The sequence below is a fragment of the Temnothorax nylanderi genome, unplaced genomic scaffold (genome assembly GCF_030848795.1).
Source record: "Temnothorax nylanderi isolate EJ_2023f unplaced genomic scaffold, tnyl_v1.0 TNYL_tig0023_pilon, whole genome shotgun sequence".
In the NCBI taxonomy this organism is placed as follows: Eukaryota; Metazoa; Arthropoda; class Insecta; order Hymenoptera; family Formicidae; genus Temnothorax; species Temnothorax nylanderi.
Window position 1 is genome coordinate 649512 of NW_027249085.1, and position 20591 is coordinate 670102.

The 20591-nt window shown below is 38.6% G+C and overlaps 1 protein-coding gene across 11 annotated transcripts in view; it reads right to left on the minus strand.

The window, feature by feature from the left end:
• Nucleotides 1-125: 125 nt before the first annotated feature.
• Ih (hyperpolarization activated cyclic nucleotide gated potassium channel Ih) overlaps nucleotides 126-20591 on the minus strand; it is a 135704-nt gene continuing 115238 nt past the window's right edge. For 3 of the 11 annotated variants that reach the window (XM_071700679.1, XM_071700680.1, XM_071700682.1), the window contains 8 exons: nucleotides 20485-20589; nucleotides 15239-15388; nucleotides 14567-14785; nucleotides 14338-14484; nucleotides 13971-14088; nucleotides 13544-13832; nucleotides 12297-12432; nucleotides 126-12057 (listed from right to left, as the gene is read on the minus strand). In XM_071700679.1, coding sequence (XP_071556780.1) covers nucleotides 11911-12057; nucleotides 12297-12432; nucleotides 13544-13832; nucleotides 13971-14088; nucleotides 14338-14484; nucleotides 14567-14785; nucleotides 15239-15388; nucleotides 20485-20589 — 1311 coding nt within the window. In that variant the 3' untranslated portion in view covers nucleotides 126-11910. Of the gene's footprint in view, nucleotides 12058-12296; nucleotides 12433-13543; nucleotides 13833-13970; nucleotides 14089-14337; nucleotides 14485-14566; nucleotides 14786-15238; nucleotides 15389-20484; nucleotides 20590-20591 lie in introns of those variants that run through there. The other 8 variants (XM_071700684.1, XM_071700683.1, XM_071700681.1 and 5 more) reach the window with 4 other exon arrangements.

A 20591-nucleotide genomic window follows, 5' to 3' on the forward strand; every position in this document is an offset into this window, starting at 1 on the left:
GATTAATATAAATTTATAATATATAAATTTTTTTATTATGCAATATATATTATCACATATATGTACCTTTGCATACACACGAAGAGAGAAACATTCACACTGGAAATGGGAGGCGTTAGACGCTGTAAATTTTTGAAATAATTTATTTTGTTAAACTATATAAAGCACATATTCGTAACATATATACTGTAGTGAGAGTGGATAGAGTGAGTGATCGGAGTGACAGAGTGAGTGAGCGAGTCAGTGAGTGAGTCAATATGGGTCAGTAGACTTCGCTGAGCACTTTCGATAAAAAATATCATCGCTACGACCAGTGTGCATTTAACGTCATTAACGATTACATACGATATAATTCTCTCTTCGATACATATGTATACAGTCGTTTCATTACAGGTATCACTTTGTTGTATATGCCCGCCGTGTCTCGGCCGCCGTTTTATGTATATATCTCCACTGATTTACGCGTCACAATAGTATGTATACGCCTATGTATTAAGATACCTACATTGTAAAATCGATAAACGCCTTCGCTGTTGATTAAGACTGAATGTAAAGGGGCACAGCAGCGACGAGACGTGAGAGGTCTGTTAAAATATACCGGCTATCGCGCTTCGCACTTCGTGAGCCCCGTAATGAAATATCGAAGCGTGCGCCCATCGTTAGGGATTCAAGTCTATCTTCTTCTTTTTTTTTTATTATTATTCTCGATGCATCGATACGATATTTTAGCGGAGCAGTTGACGCCAATTTCATCGACCCGTTGATGCATATATTTGCGTTAATAAAAACGATACTGGGGCTATAAAGCCTGCCGATCGATTGGTGGCCGGCCGTTTAATTTTTGTCATATACGCCTATGTCGCCATATGTTCAATTCCTCCTTCGAGTGACTGTAATAAAGCTTTTTTTTTTTTTAAATTATTATCTCTTTTGTTTTTTAACCCGTCAACAGGATCGGCTCGTTCGCACGTGGAGAAAAGTCTCGCCCGAGACGGAGAGGTTGGTATTATTACGCTACATCATCAGTCCGATCATTCGTCACGACACTTGTTAACAGCGAGTTAATTAATCTTGTTTGTGCCTGTAATCGAAAGCTTTCTCCCTTGCGAACTCCGCTGGCTTATTGCAACGCGCGACATCATTCGTTTTTCATGTTTTTCTCCTTTTTTTCATCACCGCACTCTCTCGCTCTCTTTCTCTCTTTCTCTCTTTCTCTCATTCTCTCTTCCATGTATTGTCCGCTTGGCTTATTTACATACTATATTGGGCTCCGGCTGTATACGCGGATATATACCCATATGTATATTCAATGTACATAGGTACTCAATTCCCATTCGTTCTCGTTTCTCATGAGCGGTAATTTACAATAAACTAGTTTGACGTTTTCGTTCTCGTCGTCACCGTCGTCGTCGTCGTCGTCGTCGTCGTCGTCGTCGTCGTCGTCGTCGTCGTCGTCGTCGTCGTCGTCGTCGTCGGCGTCAGCGTCGGCGTCGTTGTCGTCGCTGTCGCTGTCCTCGTTTGAGTATCGCATAATTTACTAATACACACGCAATATTCGGCACTCTCGTTTCCCAAGCTTTAAAGCGTACGCATAGCAATCTCTTGTTTTACAAAGGTCGCGAATACGCGGGCACACTTAATCGCTCAATCGCAGTCGCGTTCTTATTTAGATTGGAGCGGTTTTCGGCTCGTTTTTGATAGGATTATAAGACTGCTCGTGTTTTGCAATCTAAAGACCATGGATTCGTTTATTACAACGTAATTATTTTCCAAACTAATCGGTTCGATTTATCATTTGCTACTACATGAACTGATTTAGTACGAAATAGATTTTGGAATAGAAATATTCGAGATGAATAAAGAACTAGGTAAATTGACACCTCAACATAATTGTATATTTTACATTGAATTATCTTTTTAAAAATTGCTTAAAAAGCTAATTTCTATACGATTCTATTCTTTTATACGATTACATTTTGTTATTTTTAACATATTTCAATTTTTATAAAATTTACAATTTTATAGACATGTGAATGCATGGTCCTCAGCAAGCGATACTATCGAAATTTGAATTCGAAAGAAGACAAACTCGAATACATTAATAAAATGCTCCTCAACGTGCAAAAAAACGATATGATTTTATGTACTATCAGCTCACCAAGAAAAATTTATTATTTCATGAACAGTAGTGCAATTAAATTCGGATTGAAATTTTATGAGAGAATTCTTGGTGCAATGTAACGCAATATATAGCGTTGAAATGTAACAAGAGTAGCGCTGTAATTATATATACAATCTCGGTAGATAATTAAGTTTAAAATGGAAAATATTATCATACCTGGAATTACCCCGATATTATCATATTTATCGTCCCATGTTGTGACGCAACGCAATCAATATCGACGTATTTGATGATAATCGTGGTTTCGCTGTTATGACAAGTATCGTATTATATATCAGTATTGATTGCGAGCTTTGACATAACCGTCTTCTTTTTTGCAACGAATTTGTTTGATAAACACGAAGAAACGAAATGTTCGCGAAGATATTCTGAATTAATTGTTTTACATGAAATGCTTGCTGCACACTTATCACCAAATTTTTAAGTGAGATACGTAGATGTCTCTTATTTGTACCCCAAAAACACTCTTTCATAATTTGAAGTCTAGAAATGTAATTATGGTAATTTATGTTTAAACGAATAAGTAAATAGATGTGTGAAAATTTAACACAATTTTAAAAATTAGAATATTTGCAATTATTTGTTTTGTAGTACATGTCAAATTCAATATCCAGATTTTTAGAGCATTTATTGACATTCAAAGTTTAAATGTATTTGTTAAGTATTGAACCAAGTTAGAAAAGAAGAATTAGTAGAAAACAGTTTCACATTAATTATATACTTGTGTATTAATCATTTACTCACACGCTTCTATTGTACTACAAAAACAAAACTAGTAAAACGAAGTTTCTTCTATGTTTTCACAAAGTTACTTCCTATGTTTATTTGTAGAAAAAGCTACGCACAAAATTGTAATACGATATAATACACTCACACTCAAGAAAACTTTACATGAGTTATAGGATGGTACGAGGAGAAATTAATTTCTCGAACAGGCAATACTAATTGCACCAAAGTATTTATTCTTAGAATAAATAGCAGCGAAGGCACTAAATTATATTAATATCTGTTCATTAATGATTATTACGAAAATAAAGTTAACATTTTATCAGCGTAGTGCCGTCTAGAAACGAGGACAGTCCCAGAAAGTCTATTCTTTAAATTTTTTTTACAAATACGAGCGTTATCATATTTTGCGATACGCGAGAAAAGTGTTACGTAGATCCTTTTAATTTTACATTTCATTTGATACGTTTCTTTCGCATTTACCTTCTATTATGCGGTAACGTAAAGTCTTTGCAAAATATTTATCGCAAAGCCGATTTGGCGAACTAACGCTGCAACAACGAATGAACAGATTTTACGCTGATTGAAATCCTAATTATGACACTCGCCAGTAACTCATCACGACCGAGAAATCAGAGTAATGTATTCGCAGGCGTTTACGTTAGTCGCGTCGTCATTGCGTGTGGAAATCCTATTGACGAAATATACAAACGTTTGCCTTATTTTCGCCGACTTCAGCATAAAGACATCGTTACTTTTTCCCACTACGTGATTAGCCTTAGTACTTGTTTCTCTTGAAATTGTTCTCTCCGCTACTTATACGATTTATCGCGATTGACTTCACTGGTAGAACGCGTGTCGCTTTGTAATATTTTATTTGCAATTCATTCTATATATATGTACAAGTCTGTCCGCACGTCCGTGTACATCCAGTAACACGACCATTTAATGCGGTATTCGATAGCGACAGTCGGAAAATAATCTCCAGCGAGAAACACTTTGATATGGAAATTCTAAGAGTCAGATAAGAAATGCAGTCGTCGTCGTAGTCGTGCGTTTTGCATATTATTTAGTTCGTGAAGCTTCGTTAAGCACGGACGTATTGCAATGTACACGTGCGCGCGGGCATATTTAACATAGATTACATTATCAGTGATTAAATAATAGCATAGAAAATAATTGTTTTCCTCGCCACAAAGCTAGAGTCTTTCAACTATTTTGCCATTGACCTTTGATACTTGATATTGTTTTTTTACTCTCATTTTCTTATACATACTTTAGTTCTTCAACTAGTTAGTCGCTAGTGTGATACTGTATGAAATCTCGGAGTATGCATGTACGTGTGTGTTATGTGTGTATCTGTATGTTGGCTGCACGTGTATATGCATTCACGCTCGTCATGCTGTATCCGATTGTTACGTATGCAGGTGCATGTATAATTTCGTCGGCAGGCAGGACACAATACGTGACGATATGCACTAAAAAAAGACGTTCTTTTTCAGATAAAAACTAAGAACGCTTTTGAGTAAATGTCATAAAATATATTGCTGCAGAATGTATGATATCTTAAATAGTATGTCATTATTAATAATTTGATTCATTAAGTGGCCAAGTTTCAACAAGTGATACCGATATGAATCGATAATAACGAAACACGAAGTTTGTGTTGTCAGAATTTGAATCTTATATTTGAGTATTGTTTGAGAAATCCTTTTAATCGATTGGCATCGTATTGGCTTAGTATTTGCTTAATCCCACATGCCTGAGAAATTCGTCTAATTACAATCGCGAATATCGACGACGGAACTAATTGAGGAATACTACGTATCGCGTATATTTACATATTATGCTTGTAATGCTGAAAGGTAAAAATGTAATGTACGCACGATTTGAACAGATTATTTCGACCTGATCAGTTGGAGATTGCGAGAAATAGTTTTGTATTATAATTGAAACAACTAATAACCGCGTGCGTAATCCATTTCCATGTCTTTTCAAAATCGCGATTAAGATATAAAGAAAAGATTCGCGAGTAAAATCAATTAGATTTCTTTATATATTCTCTTTTACATTAAGAATTTTCCATCCTATATTCTTTAGTATCTAACGTTTGCCATTTTTCTTTTTCCATATGACATATGTGTTAAGGCGTAATGACATTTAAAATTAAAATGTTAGAAAGAAATAGTATTTTCATACTGACCCTTGTCTGTTTGACTCCTTTTTTTTTCCATGAGATGAACTCTGGAGTTTAATAACAGATAAGAATAGTAGAATTCAGCTTTTTCTTACGCGAAACGTTATGACGTAGGTAGAAACTAAATGGACGGGTGAAGTTGAGTATTGCCATCGATGGTATGTACATGATTAATGATCGCTCTTTCACTCGCTAGAAGTAATTCAATCTTAATATAATACATTTAATTATATACTCTCACTTTGCACGCTTCATCCCTTACTTGTATTTTCGTGCGCTTCTGAGAAGTCTCGCGTACACTGTTTTAGAGTGATTGTTCAACTTCTATCGGTTATTTGCTAACGTAATTACACGTATAATATCTATCGCGACCGATCGCGATCACGGTATATCTTATGCGTGCACGCGGTGAATGTAGATACTATTTTCTACTTATGTTTTTCATTTGATGTGCATTGGCTTTTGACTCATTTGCCTATTGTTTGTGTGTGTGTCTCGTGTACGTCGTATGTTTGTATGTACCGTGTGTTATGCGTATGACATGTATACTTATTATAGTTATATACCTTCTCCCCCGTGGTATCTCAATTATACAGTAACATTTTGCTAAGGCATTCGTTATGGCAAGTATATTTTAAAGGTGCCGATGTCTAAATACGCGCGTGAAATACTTCTCGTACACTTTATAAAAGTATAGTCGGCCAGTTAATTCCCTAAATATATATATAATATAGCCAGGCTAGGATCGAATCGGTTTTAAAAAGAAACGACGACCCCGTTAGAAAAGAAGTGTGACCTCGATTCGAATTTATTTATATATTTATATATATATAATATAGGTATGCGGCTTGCACATTCGCGGCCCGCGCTAATTTTTTTTCCCTAATCGCATGCAGTTCCTCCATCTAGATTTGTACGCCTAATTATCCCGTTAGTAAAATATATCGAATTGCAAATTGCTACGTAAATCGCAAAACGAGAAGAAGTTATAGATCTCGAAAAGTACGAGTGTGTGTTCCTTCGGCCAGAACGCATACGGCTACTAACTTTCACCCGGTATAAAGAGTGACGCCTAAACGAGGTGCAACTGCATCTCCGAGATGTCGTACGATAGCTTGAGATATTCGTACATACCAAGCGTTATTAGCTGAAGGTCCGATTGATTTCCTCGTTCGAATTAATTAAACGCTTGCTATTAATTATTGCTTACTCACAGCATGAGCTGACCTTAAATGAAATGCGCACAGCAGCGTAGAATGACATGGTTCGTGTATTTATTATTATTACTTTGTATTTTTATGGCACATGTTAGATCTTTTGCGAGTAATGGCGTAGCGTCACTGAAAGTAATCGTTCGCGATTCGAATTACTATTGAAATTTAAATATAAATTTCCACGTAAATTCAGGTTATAAAGTTATTCATTTTGCACGTATTCAACGAAAGAGTCCAACTATTGGATTCTTTCAATATTAATATTTTCAAATAATCGTAGATCTTTGAGGGTACTGTTGCACAAGCTACGCCATTAGCATCGCAAGAGATACCGGCAATGTACTTCTAGAGAGAACCGCAACATTCGTACTCTGCCACGTATTTCATCCAAATTTTCGTACGATCTCTGCAGCTAAATTCCCGCAGAAAATTTTATTTTACAAAACGTCAAGTAAATCTTCGAATCGCTAAAAAAAGACGGAAGCGAAGTCGCATAGAAAAATTGAAGCATCTTATTGAAATATCTTTTTCCTCTCATTCTTTGTCCAATCTCTAGCAAGCTCTCACTATAACTGATAATGTTTTCCCGCAGAGTCCGCTTTCCTTCGCACGCTCGAAAAAACGATCGTAATTACAAACGCAATAACGTGTAATAGAAAAAACGTCGGTAGATTCATACCAGCGCCGCAACAGCGTACATACATATTCATACCATAAGCACGACGTCGGATTCCCGCTCATGGTGTGAACCCTGTAGAAAACTCTTTCGTAGAAAATTGACGCTAGGGTAATGTTTTCTTCATTTTATTTTTTTTTTTACAAGGCGTACTGCGCAGGTTTCTCTAGGCTAGCTGCCCTAGCTTTCACACGGTGTCACGATATTTGGAGAGATTTAGAAAGAAGCACGAAAAAATCTAAATATAATTTTGAAATATAATTTTGAATGTGAGATTACGCAGCAGATATATATTATCGAAACGGATATAATATAAATTCGATGACAGTGTCGTTTAACGCGACGTTTGGCGAAGGATCATCTGCTGCTCTTCCGGTCGCGAAGTTCAGTATGCGGCTATTGATAGCTTTTTTACAAAAAAGAAAAATTGTGATTTGTAATAGCACCATTACATTCGAGCAACTCTTAGATCTACGTGATTACACACTTCTGTTCAATACTGTACAAGAATTACCGCACGCGCAAGCTCTGATGTGTGCATAATTCGTTGTTTCAATCACATTTGATTTTCGAAACAGTTCTAGAAAAACGGACAACGCGGATTTAAAAAAAAAAATGATACGTTCACATTTATCAAAGTCGCCAAAGTAACGTTATTCAATTGCAATAATTTTATTCAATATTGAAGATGTATTTAATAGTGTGTAATGTGCAACACATAACGGAATAATACGTAAGAATGAAATACGTTTTTATCAGAAATCGTAATCGTTCCGAGAGTACCGTGTCACCGTGCAAGAACTGTTGAGAAACGCTTAACAGCGGATCATCTAATAGCGTTTTATTTAGCTTTGGACAGTCGCATGTTTCTTTGTCGATCGTTCTTACAGTTTTCGATCCTTGAAACCGGAAACGGAAATAGTAAACCTACTTCGAAGAGAAGATAATTTTAGACGGTCGTTCTGTCGTGTTTATTTAGCGCGAGCGAGATTACCGATGGATACTCGAGAGATGTAAATACGTGGAAATTTTGTCCAAGCCTTAAGTCTGCTTTGTGAATTGCAAGATCGGAGATTCTAAAAAAGAAAAATAATAAATGAGCACGATACGCTATGCCAGTCAAGCGTTTTTACCGAGCGCGCTGTAAAAACAATTCTCGCATCCAGCGTGTATACTTTCGCGACGTCTTTCAACAGAACGATTGATATGTGAAATTTGAAACACCCGTTTACGATCTCTTCCTTTTCCTCGCAGCGCGCAGCGTCCCGTTCTGCATGCTCTATCTATGTAGATCGCAGCTAAATTGACGCACTTTAATCAGCCTCGGACGACAATTGTATCTCTCGCAATCCGGTGCACGCTATTCAGAGTTAATTCCTTGCAACGAATGTAGAGACCTGCGTTTCTCTCTATCTCTCTCTCTCTATTTTTTTTTCGTATCCCGGGCTTCTTACTGTCGATTCGCTGCCGGACACTATGTGCGTCCATTTCCGATTTCCGGATCTATCCCCCCCTCTCCCCTTTCCCCCCTGAGCCAATATATATTCCGCTGTTCACGCGCGACCTGACCTCTCAATACAAAAACTATTCACCTCTTTTTTTTTTGTTTTTATTTAATAAGTGTCTCACTCTTGTCTGTTAGCATTTACGGAGTAAGGTTCACACGTCTCAAATAGTCACACGATCTCTCTAATCCTAAAGAGTTGTTCTCCCCCATCTGTTTTTTTGTAGTGCGCTATAGAGATGCGTATCTCCGGTATCTCCATATACGCATGTACATATTACGTACGGTATTATGTACACGTAATATCTTGTATGTGTATGTGAGTTGAGTACTAACACAGCACTTCCTTGCCGCAGTTTCTTTTTCTTTTTTTCGTTTTTATCGACATAAGTAGACAGTGGCTAAATAGTGTCTATCAGTTTAGCAGTGGTAGTAAGAGAACAGCTTCTTCCTTTGTTTCTTTTGTATACAATCACTTTGTTCTTTCCCTCGCACTCGTCTCGGAGCACAGTAACAATGTTTTATGTATATATATATATATTTATATTTATTTATAATATTTATATATTAATGCGTACCTCTTAGGCCCGAACCGGCAGATTAATCTTAGACCGTTCGTACAGATTAAACTATAAAAACGTCGATCATGCGGTCTACGACTACTCTACCATTGGAATGTTTTGACCTCTCGTACGCATTCTCTCTCCTTACACTCTCTCGTGGCTATTATATAGTATATATATATATATATATATATATATATATATATTTAGGATGAGACGTGTGTTGAAGATGTAAATAATGACAAAAAACTATGTCTCTCTTACATGAAAAATAGGTACTTTTTTCTTTTTCATTTTCTCTCTCTCATTCTCTCTCTCTCCCTCTCGCACGCGTGTGTAAGTGTTCATGTTTACATATGCATATGTATGAAACGCGCGTCTAGACTCTTACGTGAAGATTATATGTACATGTATTCGCGCGATAACGTGTATACGCGTCAACTAGAAAAAACGATCGGCTCACTCCTTTCGATCGTGCGCCCGTTAATGGAGTCTCGTCATCATACAAATAAAAATAACATTCGGGCGTTATTTTTAATAGAGGATGACCGATTTACTTTTCACGCGGTAGGGAGCACCGCAAATCTCGAATCTGAGAGAATATAAAAGCGAATGGCTGCATTCGATCGCGTGCTTACTAACGTCGAAAGGATGTTTCTTTAATCCTGAAGAGCCCAGTACAGATACTAACATACTCTATTCGAAACAAATTTGTTGACTTTATTAATTTTATATGTAAATTGCCGAAAAAAAGTATTTTTTAAAAATAAATTTGATAAAAATATATTTGCTTTGTTATAATCTTATAGGAATTCAGGAGCACATTATGTTGTGAAGTACTACTACAGCTTGCGCTCTTCGGGATTAAGAACTAAGGAGCACGTTAGGATTTATAGTCGTGAACTAAATTAGTACTATAATTATCTTTCGAAAACTTCTTTACGTCGAATCCTCTTCTGCTAGGAGGTATTTGAAATAAAATACTTTGTTTGATTTCGATTAGCGTCTATAAAATACGCAAAGCGAGATCGATCGGTATGGTTCAGTTGGCCTCGAAGATATTGGTAGTTATAAAACGTTGTCTAAACGGAATACAACAGATCAAGCTCCGGGGGGATTGTGATGTATAAACTGCTTGTAAGTATCGGTTTAGTCGTAGAGCTGAACATTATAGGGTTATCTTGCAACACGATATTTAACCACTATGCATAATACTTCATACATATGTACATCTGTATCTTTTTTTTTTTGGTAATTTATTTAGTTGCCTAATTATGCGGTAGTGGTGTAGTAATCATTGTAAGTAATAACCGTAACAATAATAATAATTTATTACATAGTATTTATAGCTTCTTTTATAGTACATCGCGTTTTATCTTGTTTTCATCTCATAAAAAGATACTTTGCTCGCGTTACGCTTAATATTCATTCATTGACATATAACCACAGTGGCCCGAAGGACTCTCAACAAGTAAACACAGCCTTCAGGCCCTCGGTAGCATTTGTAGAACCGGTTAATTCGTATAATCGCATCTCAAACTCTCTCTCTTTTTCTGGATTCGTCCGCGGATTCTCAAATGCGCGACCGTAATTTCCCTCTTACCGATCATATTTCTGTACCAGGACGGTCTATCGAATGTATCCGACATTGAGTCGCAACATGTAATCTTCACTCGGCTTTAGTGCCGTTAATACTGTTGAAATGAATTAAAACGTAGCGAAATAAGGGAGTTTCTATCAAAAAAGCGAGGTTACGAAACGCAAATTTATTTCGCGTCTGAAATCAGAAAAAGAGCCTTCATCGGTAAGATATTTCTAGCTCATCCTACGTGAACCTCTTCTTTTCCTCGTTCTTCTATTTCTTTCCCCGTACGGAGTATTATACATTATTCGTTTCACTTATTTACGCGGCTCTAATGCAGTACAAAGCTAAAGATAAATCGCGTCAACTTAATCGGAATAATCTGGTCTTAGGACATACGATCTCTCTATGTTAGTTGTTGCCTTAAAAAAAAAGAGCATTCTAATTTCTCACGTAGATTATGCTGTTTTTTCTTTTTTCCTAAGGTGCGAAACGTCAACTTGCAAAATCACAGAAAATTACGCATTGTTTACACTGTTACTTAGGATTATACCTAATTTTTTTCCCCACGATGTGGGACTACATATTCTCTATAAACTTCTAGGCCTGCTCTTCGTCGTTTTTGAGATCTTCATTCTTTGCTGCGTCCATCCATCTTTAATATTGCACTTGATGCGGCGCGGCGATTATTCTTAATGAAGAGACACGGCGTAAAATGTAGCTCCATGTTCTCCAACCGTGATACAGATGTTTCTTTTTTTTTTTCTTCACCTTGCGCTCGTGAAAGATTAAAACTTCGCGATTGTATGGAGTGCTTCGTCATCATTTTCTAAATAAAAGAAGTCGAACCAAGTTTGAAAGATAAAGGGGCCTAAAATGTAAAAGTTTTTCCTTTATTCTTCAAACCTTTTCTTTTCATCACGGAATTATTTTGCGATACATGTTTTATGCAGATTTTTATATATCATTAATAGTATTCAAATATTTAATTTTTCGCGGATCTGTATCACAGTTGGAGCATAGGACTCGATTGTGGTGGTTTTGCGGTCCTGGACGAAAATGTCTTCAGATTAATATAAGAAGGCGCTATAAATCGATTGCTAAAGGACTACTGGCATGGCCGATATCTATGTATAGACCGCTGCTATAGGATCGCTCTAGCACCGGGCACAAAACCACCAGCTGTCCTATCGATAAGAAAAGTTCCATCGTTCTTCCAACATGGAGCCGTTAGTATCTCTGCATATGCTAGTAAAACGAGTGTCGTCATTGATACGAATCCTTGTGGAAAGTGTCGCTCTTGTGAAACATTCTCCGTCCTTCCCTCGTAAGTTCTTGGCTCGCGAAATTGTTCTCAGACTTTGGTCTGGGCAAGAGGCAACCCGGCAGCGTTCTGAGCTCCATACTATGTACCTGAAATGATAAATTTTACAAGATGACTCACGCGCGTCTGTTTATTTTTGTAAAGATATCGGAACACCACAGGACTTGTTTCGCCCAGCCGTTCAGATTAGAGACAAGTTATACAATCGATAAGATTAAACAAATATAAGAAAGTATTTCTTTTTTTGGCTGACAAAAGAAGCGCCATAAAAATGCGTGTATTCGTAGCTTAATCATAGCAGATTTTACAAATTCGTTCGTATACTTACTGATTCCTCACTGGCGCTAGCATGGGCGGCCTGCTCCGCCAGCGCATTTACTACGGCGTTTATCGTTTTTGATTCGCTGCCAAGATCCTCCTCGCGATGAGCCACCAGATTAGGATTCTTCCCGATCTTGTTTAGCCTACAAAGAGAGCATGATTAAGCGTAGGGAACGTCGCACGGGACATAACCGACTACTATTCACATCAAATTCTAAACCACTTAGCAGCACATTGATTCGTCCGTTTCGTGGCGCTTTATAACACCCGCCGCTTATCATCTGTACTCAACAGTGATTATTATTTGTTTCGATACTACTTGCACTGCTAAAGGTAATCGAGTGAAATAAACTGATAAAAAAAATTAGTTATTTTTGCCACACTGGTCATGGAATTTCGTATTTCGAATGATATGCGAATACATAAAATAAATAATAAAATAGCGAATCTCGATTTTCGTTCAAGTAGGTATTTTTTTTCCATTCAAGTAGGTATTTTTTTTCATCGTAAATATTTTTTGCGAAAATCTTTTATTATTAAGAAACTAATTTACAAGTTTACGATATAATTCTTTATACAATCAAATTTACATAAGAATCGTTCTGCGCGGACGTGTGACAAAAATTGTACTTCAAATAATTTATAAAATATGTTATGCCAAATTATAAACAGAACATTATTATGTAGTGAATGTGTCGAGAGTGTAAAACTTTTGTCACGAAGTTAAACTGCAATTGTTATTTATTCAATCGGGTAATATCCGATTTCATGAAGTATGCACTACTACATCGGATATTTTCCTTCTCATGCATATGAATATAAAACGAATTCCGTTCGTATCTTTGCATGAAAGATATTTCGAACGGATTTTAACCCTCTCAACTCATTATAAATATCGTAAGTTAGTGCGCTTTCATCATAAATTTGTCTCAAATTCTTCCCAACTCTCCAACTGTCTCGCTCAAGAGCACAAGAAAGTCAATAGACGACAATATATCGCTTTTATTCTTTCATTTTTCCTCTAACAAAATTTCATTGACGTATGTGTGTGTACGTGTGTGTAAAACAAGCGTCGAGTTCTAACAAACACATACGAGAATCGGTATGTTGAGGCGAGAGCGATATGATTTTCACAGGCAGCAAATGACTGATCTCCGTTTTGCCGGACAGTACAAAATGCTCAAATAAAGTATATGGGAGTGGGAGTGATGATTGACATCTATTAGCACACCAACTCGATAGAACAAACCTAACCAAAGCTTATACCTCTCCGCGGCAACGCTCTCCATCGTTCTGCGCATCAGGGGATACTGGTCCAGCACGGCGTTGAAATGGTCCACCGAGAGGCTGAAGAGATTGCAGTAGGTCTCCGCTCGGACCGACGCCACCCTCCTCGCGTTCGTCAGCAGACAGATTTCGCCGAAGTAAGACCCGTCCGATAACGAGGTCGCGACTTCGCCGTTCGCCATCACGATATCGACTATGCCTTCTTGTATGAAGTACATTTTCGAGCCGATCGTACCCTCCTTAATGATGATATCACCTGCGAATACATACACGTTCGAATATCACACAAGGTTCTCGAGCGACGCGCGAGAAAATACCTTCTCGTGTCGTGACGCTAAATGAGACGTTTTATGTAGCGCGGATGAAAAAAAAACGCGTCTATGATAACCGATACCTGGCTGGAAGACTTCGTATCTGAGTTTCGTCACGACATCCGAGACGAAATTCGAATCGGCGTTAGCGAAGAAGGGCACGGACGCCACCAGCGATCTGCAGTTGTAGTTTATCACATCCTGAAATAAATTGCAATCTTTGTAGACACCTGCATTTTCTTTAATCTAAATATCTAAATATCGTAAATTTTCTCGACGGGTTCTAAAGAGATCGGTATTATGTTGAATATTAATATCGTCAATTAGAATGAAAAAGAGTGAGAGATCTCTTGGATTTTCAATCCCGCGGTTACGCTTTTTCAGAAATATTGTATATAAATCATTTTTAATCTTGATCAATTGAAATATTTCATACGGATCCTATCGTACTTCTCTCAATTTTTCCGAGAGCTCTCCAAGGATCAGCTCCTCGTCGAAGAACTTTCCTTGGTACCGGTGTTCGAAATACTCCGTGATCCTCTGTCTCATTTCTCTCGGTAGTTTTCGATAGGCCATGTATTCCTCTACTTGTTTCACCTACGGACAAACCGAACGGCAATTAAATTTCGGCGAACTCCTGTCGTTCGTTCCATTGTTACATATATGACGTGTAATCTACCTTCTCGCGGTATTGTCTTCTCGAGGAATCGAGAGATTGAATAAGATTCGTCGCGTGTCCGAGGAAAAGAGCGTAACACGTCGCACCGCTGATCATGCTGAGCATGGTGAGCCACATGTCGGTCAAGGACTGTGGCGGAAACCTACCGTACCCGATGCACAGCATGTGCGACATGGCTTTGAAGAGTGCCCACGAGTATTGTTCCAGCCAAAATGAGTCCTGCAAGTAGGCGTCATGTTGTAACACGGAAATGTATTCTGCAAATCGATCGACAATTTCGACACAAAGTGTCTAACGTTTTCATGGAGCTTGGCTCGATCTTGCTCCTTGAAAATTCGCGACTTGCCAAATCGCCAAATAACTTCCGCGATCTTTGACTTTTGTCGTCGTGTAGAATTTTTTATTACTTTTTTTTGTACATATTGAAAAGAGACACACTTGTTTATAAACAATTTTAAATAATTATATATTAAGTAATTATAGTAAGTAATTTTTAAAAGAAGAGGAATTAATCGTAATGCGTAAGAAGGTAATAAAAGTATGTTGAGTGAATGGGGAGCTTTAGAGGAATCGATTAAACGGATTATTTCTGAAAGTATATATATATTAATTTAATGTTTATTAGAATCGTGGGGCGTGCAATGTACTCAAATAATATCGTCGATTACTCACTTGTAACTCGTTAATGGCCACCCATGAATTACTGGGAAATCCTTGAAGCATGGGGACCAGGAATTGCAGGCAGCCACTCCAATGGCCAATTAGGAGCATCATACAGATCAGGTTAAAAATCCTCATGAACACCGACGCCATATTCAGGAACTGCCAACAACAACGTTAGAGCTTTACTCTCAAGCCGGATCGGGCGCGTCGGGATGTTTCTCACACGTTTTGGTTAAAACTTCTCTTGTTTATCCAAAGCTCCGATTGCGTAGTGTACAGCAAGTAAGCGAGTGTTGCACAAAAACGCGGTAGATATATAATTCGTCGAATACAACTGTTCCATTATTGTTTTTGTTGCTCAGATTTAGGAATACTGAATAAACTACGTGACTCCGTCACTAAGATCCGATCGTCTATCGATAATTTTTTAACCAACATTTTAGTGCAAATTCTATGAAGAACGAAGTTTGTTTTTAACCCTTTAAGTCATTCCTGCGTTTATAATATAGTAAATTTTGGGGAAAAAACTTGTTCAAAATCGAGATTCGAAATCTTTGCGATAAATTTCGAAGATTAGCTGGTTTTTTTGCTGTTTAACCGGACAAACTGATTAAGATTTTTATCATCGACAAATATTAAGCAAGAATCAATCCTCACGCATTCAGATCTTAGCGCGGATATATTTAGTTCGAGTGAGTGTGTCACACTTTTCCTAAATTGTCATCGCCGTTCTCATACTCTCGGGACTTTTTTTTTCGTCCGTTAAGAAAAGCATGCTACATTAGAAAATACGCATCACGTGGCACACAAAAGAACAATTCAATGTAACCTAAAACGTTGATAAATAACTGGTTACTCTACGAATGCTCTAACAAAAAAATATCAATCATTTGCAACTGGTTGGGCCAAGATTCTCAAACCGCTTATGCGCCAAATGTTCATGATGTGACGTACGTGAAAAGGAAAAAAAAAAAGAAAGTCGACGCTCATCTAATGACATCGATGTAGTCCGTTCGGTTCCAAACGTGAATTGCAAATTGTTCGGCTTCATCGTGCGCAATAAGTACGATATGGGAATCCGTCCGTACTAAAATAAAAAGCTGGAGAACACGCGGAGGACGTACCGACATAGCTAATTTGTCGAGTTAACCCTTCGAGATTCCGATCCATGTCTTATTTCGATGATTATACCTCGTGCCAGAGAGTTGCATCTTCTCAATAATTAATACGCACGATTACTTCCTCTTTTTCAGGTAATATTGCGCATTGAAGTGAAAAATTAACAGACATAAACTGTGTTCCGATATTCATTGTCAGTACTGAAAATCTATATTTTACGTCACGTAAACTGTAGATTTTCAGTACTGGCAGTGAATATCGGAACGCAGCCATAAGCGACTGAAGCGACTCGCAGCTATTTTTAATAAAGTCATTCGCTAACGTAACAAATGACTGACAATGAGTCAAAATTCTAAACTCAAATATATTTTATAATTTATTTTTATATATGTAATTATGAATTTTTACAAAAGATTTTTACGCATAATTAGAAATTATATATGGCAGATTAATTTGATTTTATAACGAATAACCAATTAGGATCGGCAAAGAGCGATTGATAAATTACTCGAAGGGTTGAAGTCGGCTAGTCTCAGCGTCCTCCTGTTAGTCGAGAGATAAGGATAGAGTTATCTAAGGATCGTTGAAGGTATCATGAAGTGCGACTCATGTTCATGGGTATGTACATAACGTATGTACATATGTGGCGATGACATATATATCTGCTTCCGCACTCGTATGCGTGCGGCACTCGCAACGAAACGCGACACGCGCGCTGCAATAATGAGTGTCATGCACCGTATTCGGTCTCCGCGTTCGAGAGATCCCGTTCGGATGCCCAGTCGGCGGCGCAAATGAATTTCCAATACAGCGCCGTCGACAGGGCACGTGCGAAGAAAATTCTCCCGAATCCGGCTCCGTTATATGCGACGACGAACTGAAGTTTCCGAACTTAAACACGCTTGCCCAAATACCCGCAAGTATATAGTTCAAACCTTGGAGCCTTCTCTTTTTATCGCCCATCGTATCTATCATCCTCGATACACCTTCGTGCTCTTACAACTCACGGAAGTTTGATATTTTCGCGAACTTGCCTCGCGTTGTCAGGTGAAAAATTTTTTGTCGGTAATTTATTAATAAAAATCTAAGCGACAGCAAAGCGAGGAGTAGTTGAAGCTGTTTACGAGATCCTTGTCGAGTCTTGGGCAATCGCGGTATATAATGATCTTGAAATCGTACGGCAGTGGGACCTGTCCCCTGTATAACAGTTAGGTAATTACTCTTGCACTTAAACCGCAGAAGTGACAGAGCCATTGCAGTACCGACAGTAATGACATAATGGCGCACAATAAGCTCAAACAGATGTATCATTTTGTTGAAGATAACTTAGTTCCATGCGTTTTGGAAAAATTCCGTATATTCTCTCTCTTTATTTTATTGCGATAAAATTGTAGGAATAAATGTTCACGAAATTTATAAACAAACAATAATTCAAGTCACGTCATTTATAATAATATGCTATTTTAACAATTAAGCTATTTTGAATCTTATCAGAAATTTTTTTATACCAATAAGATAATATTTATAAATAAAATTCAATTAATTGTATGAAGCTGGCTTGCATAGCTTTATCACTTGTGTGATCACACCGGAAACCTGGTCGTAAAAGAGTCGCATTTACAGTTATCGTAGACATGGTCGTTAAGATTGCAACAATGTAAAAGATGCGACGAGAGATGCATCGATGCCCAATCGCCGTAGGATTTCGATGAAGCGCGGATCTCTGGTTATCTAAATGCGGTAAAATATTAGGGATACTGGCTAGTATCTATCGGGTGTCATGATACTCCATGGATGATGATCAATGGTAACTGTTTCTGCGCCTACGGGAAACAAGTAAGAACATGGGAGACTTACGGGCTAAACCACATATAGCTCAATACATTACCTGGTCTACAAGTAAAAGATCGTGAAATACACGGTACACGCGCACACGCATACGTATATCGTCGATGCCGTAATGAGCGATGCGACGTATATATGTACGTGCGTGGCGTGGCTTCGTAAATCAACAAGAATTAAAAAAACAAAGAAAGAGGAAAAGAAGAAAGACAACAGAAGGAAACACAAGGTAAACGATTCACTGTAACTCAACAACAACCTTCTCTTCTACGAGACAGTCACAGGTCCATGTAAAGATGAAAGCTTGATTCTGTTATGTTTCCACGATATGATGAATGAACAATCAACGATCAATGAGTCAGCGCACTAATTAACGGATGGCGATTGTAAGTGGCAACAAACAAACGCTCTAAAACGACATCGGAACAAAAGTGAGTACTGCAAACTAAAGGCACAACAGAGAACAACCGAGACGAGGTATACACGGGGTTCACGGAAGAGAGATGTTTGTCGTGGGGAGAGTGAGAGTTCCTCGCACTTCGGCCGAGACGAATTCGAGTGATTATGAGCATATGAACGTTATGAGGACGTTATGACGACGAACAAAACGCAGCTGCCAAATCAAACGTCGCGTTGTTAAGCCTCGCGCAAAGCCAAGCAACACGAAGCGAGAAAGCGAAGTGTCTTCGCTCTTCTATCGTGTCTTCGTTTCTCTTTTTTTTTCTGAATTTGCAAGCACACAGATAGCCAGCGGTATTACACAGACAGAGGTGCACTTTCTCGGCCGAGAAGCAGCGACAGAGCTGGGAAACGGGCAGCGACAGAGCGGACAGAGCGGTGGGTAAGACGCGCGGCTGGCGAGGGTGGTTACAGGGTGAAAATCGTTTGCAGAGCAGCGGTAAGGGAGGATAAGCGAGCTCTCTACTTTCATACGCATTGCATCCTAATTTGTTATTCCATTAGCGCTCGCGCGTGTGGTCTGTGTGTATCCATTTCCCTCCTGCACTTTTATATCTAAGGTAGCGATACACCTCGGGTACATAGTTGATACACAGTGTGCGATTTGCAATAAAGCGACAGAGAAGGGACGCCCAATCACGTGCGCTCGTTTTCACAGGATCGTGCACACCGTCTAGCGATCAAAAGCAGTTTCACAAGATAGTGCGTGGAAACAGGCGGTTTGCGGTCGCGGGTCCATCGGGTCACGGGACGCGGAAGGATCGCGGATCGGTGGGAGGAAGGTGGGTACAATACGGAAGGATAGAGGAGACGTAGGTGATACAACAAATAGTCAAATAGTAAACGAGAGGAAGTTAGAGTGAGAAGACAGAGAGAGAGAGGAAGGGTTTAACACGAGTAGGTTTAATACGATTGTTTTGAGTCGGACGCGTCACGCCGGACTTTTGACAACCGATCCCCGTTCGTTCACTTTCACGTCGAATATCGCGCTGTCGGTCGGCGATCATCGGCAAATCGGGGCCTCTACATATCCGCGGGGTGACGCCGTGCTTGCGCAAGGGCACAACTGCTCATAATTAACCGAGCCAGGCGTTTCTCTTTGTTATATCTATATTCGTGGGCCTCTAGATTGTCATATATCACACACATAGTTATGTACATGTACTTTCTCATCGCTAGGCGGGTGCCGATGGTGAATGTATAGAAGCATAGCCTATTGCTGCGGGTATATATGTAATGTATAATGCGGCGGAAAAAGTAAAAGCTGAATGTTTGTAATAAACCAACGAGCCAATCAGCGTACAGCTCCTCCAATTAACCTCGTCAGCCCCGCTCCCGGTCCTCGCGAGACACCGACAGAACGGCAGTCGGCAGATCGGTTTAATCAACAATCTGTGTTCATCCGATTCTCGCGCGATGCTACAAATTATTGCTCTTCGTTACCCTCGGTAAGGAGATTGATTTAATTGATTCACTGGTCGAAGATACTAATTCAGTTTTGAGGCGAAAATTGTGGGATTTACAAATTTTTGAAATATTTCTCGAATATATCTAGTTGAGCTTGCGACACTCGGAAGCCATTTTTTATATGAATTATAATTTTATTTTATATTAAAACGCCCGTCGAGAATTTATCATAACGTGAGTGGTAATCATTTTCCGTCGGAGATCTCGTCCAATAATTACGTTAATTAAACGTTGACGGTAAGGAGAAGATCGAGAGAGTTGACTTGTTTCTATCGAGTCTCGTGGGAAACCGGATGAGAAATCGCCGAGGCTGATTCGTGGTGCGAATCGCGTGGACGTGAGCTCGCGCGTTTGCCAGGGCGGGTTACCTTAAAAATAAGTTCGCTTTTGCTGAAACCGGACTTCTTTTTAGTCATATCAGAACTTAGGCGCCCCCTCCGCTCAGTGCGTTTTTTTTGTAGGTTCTGCAATATCT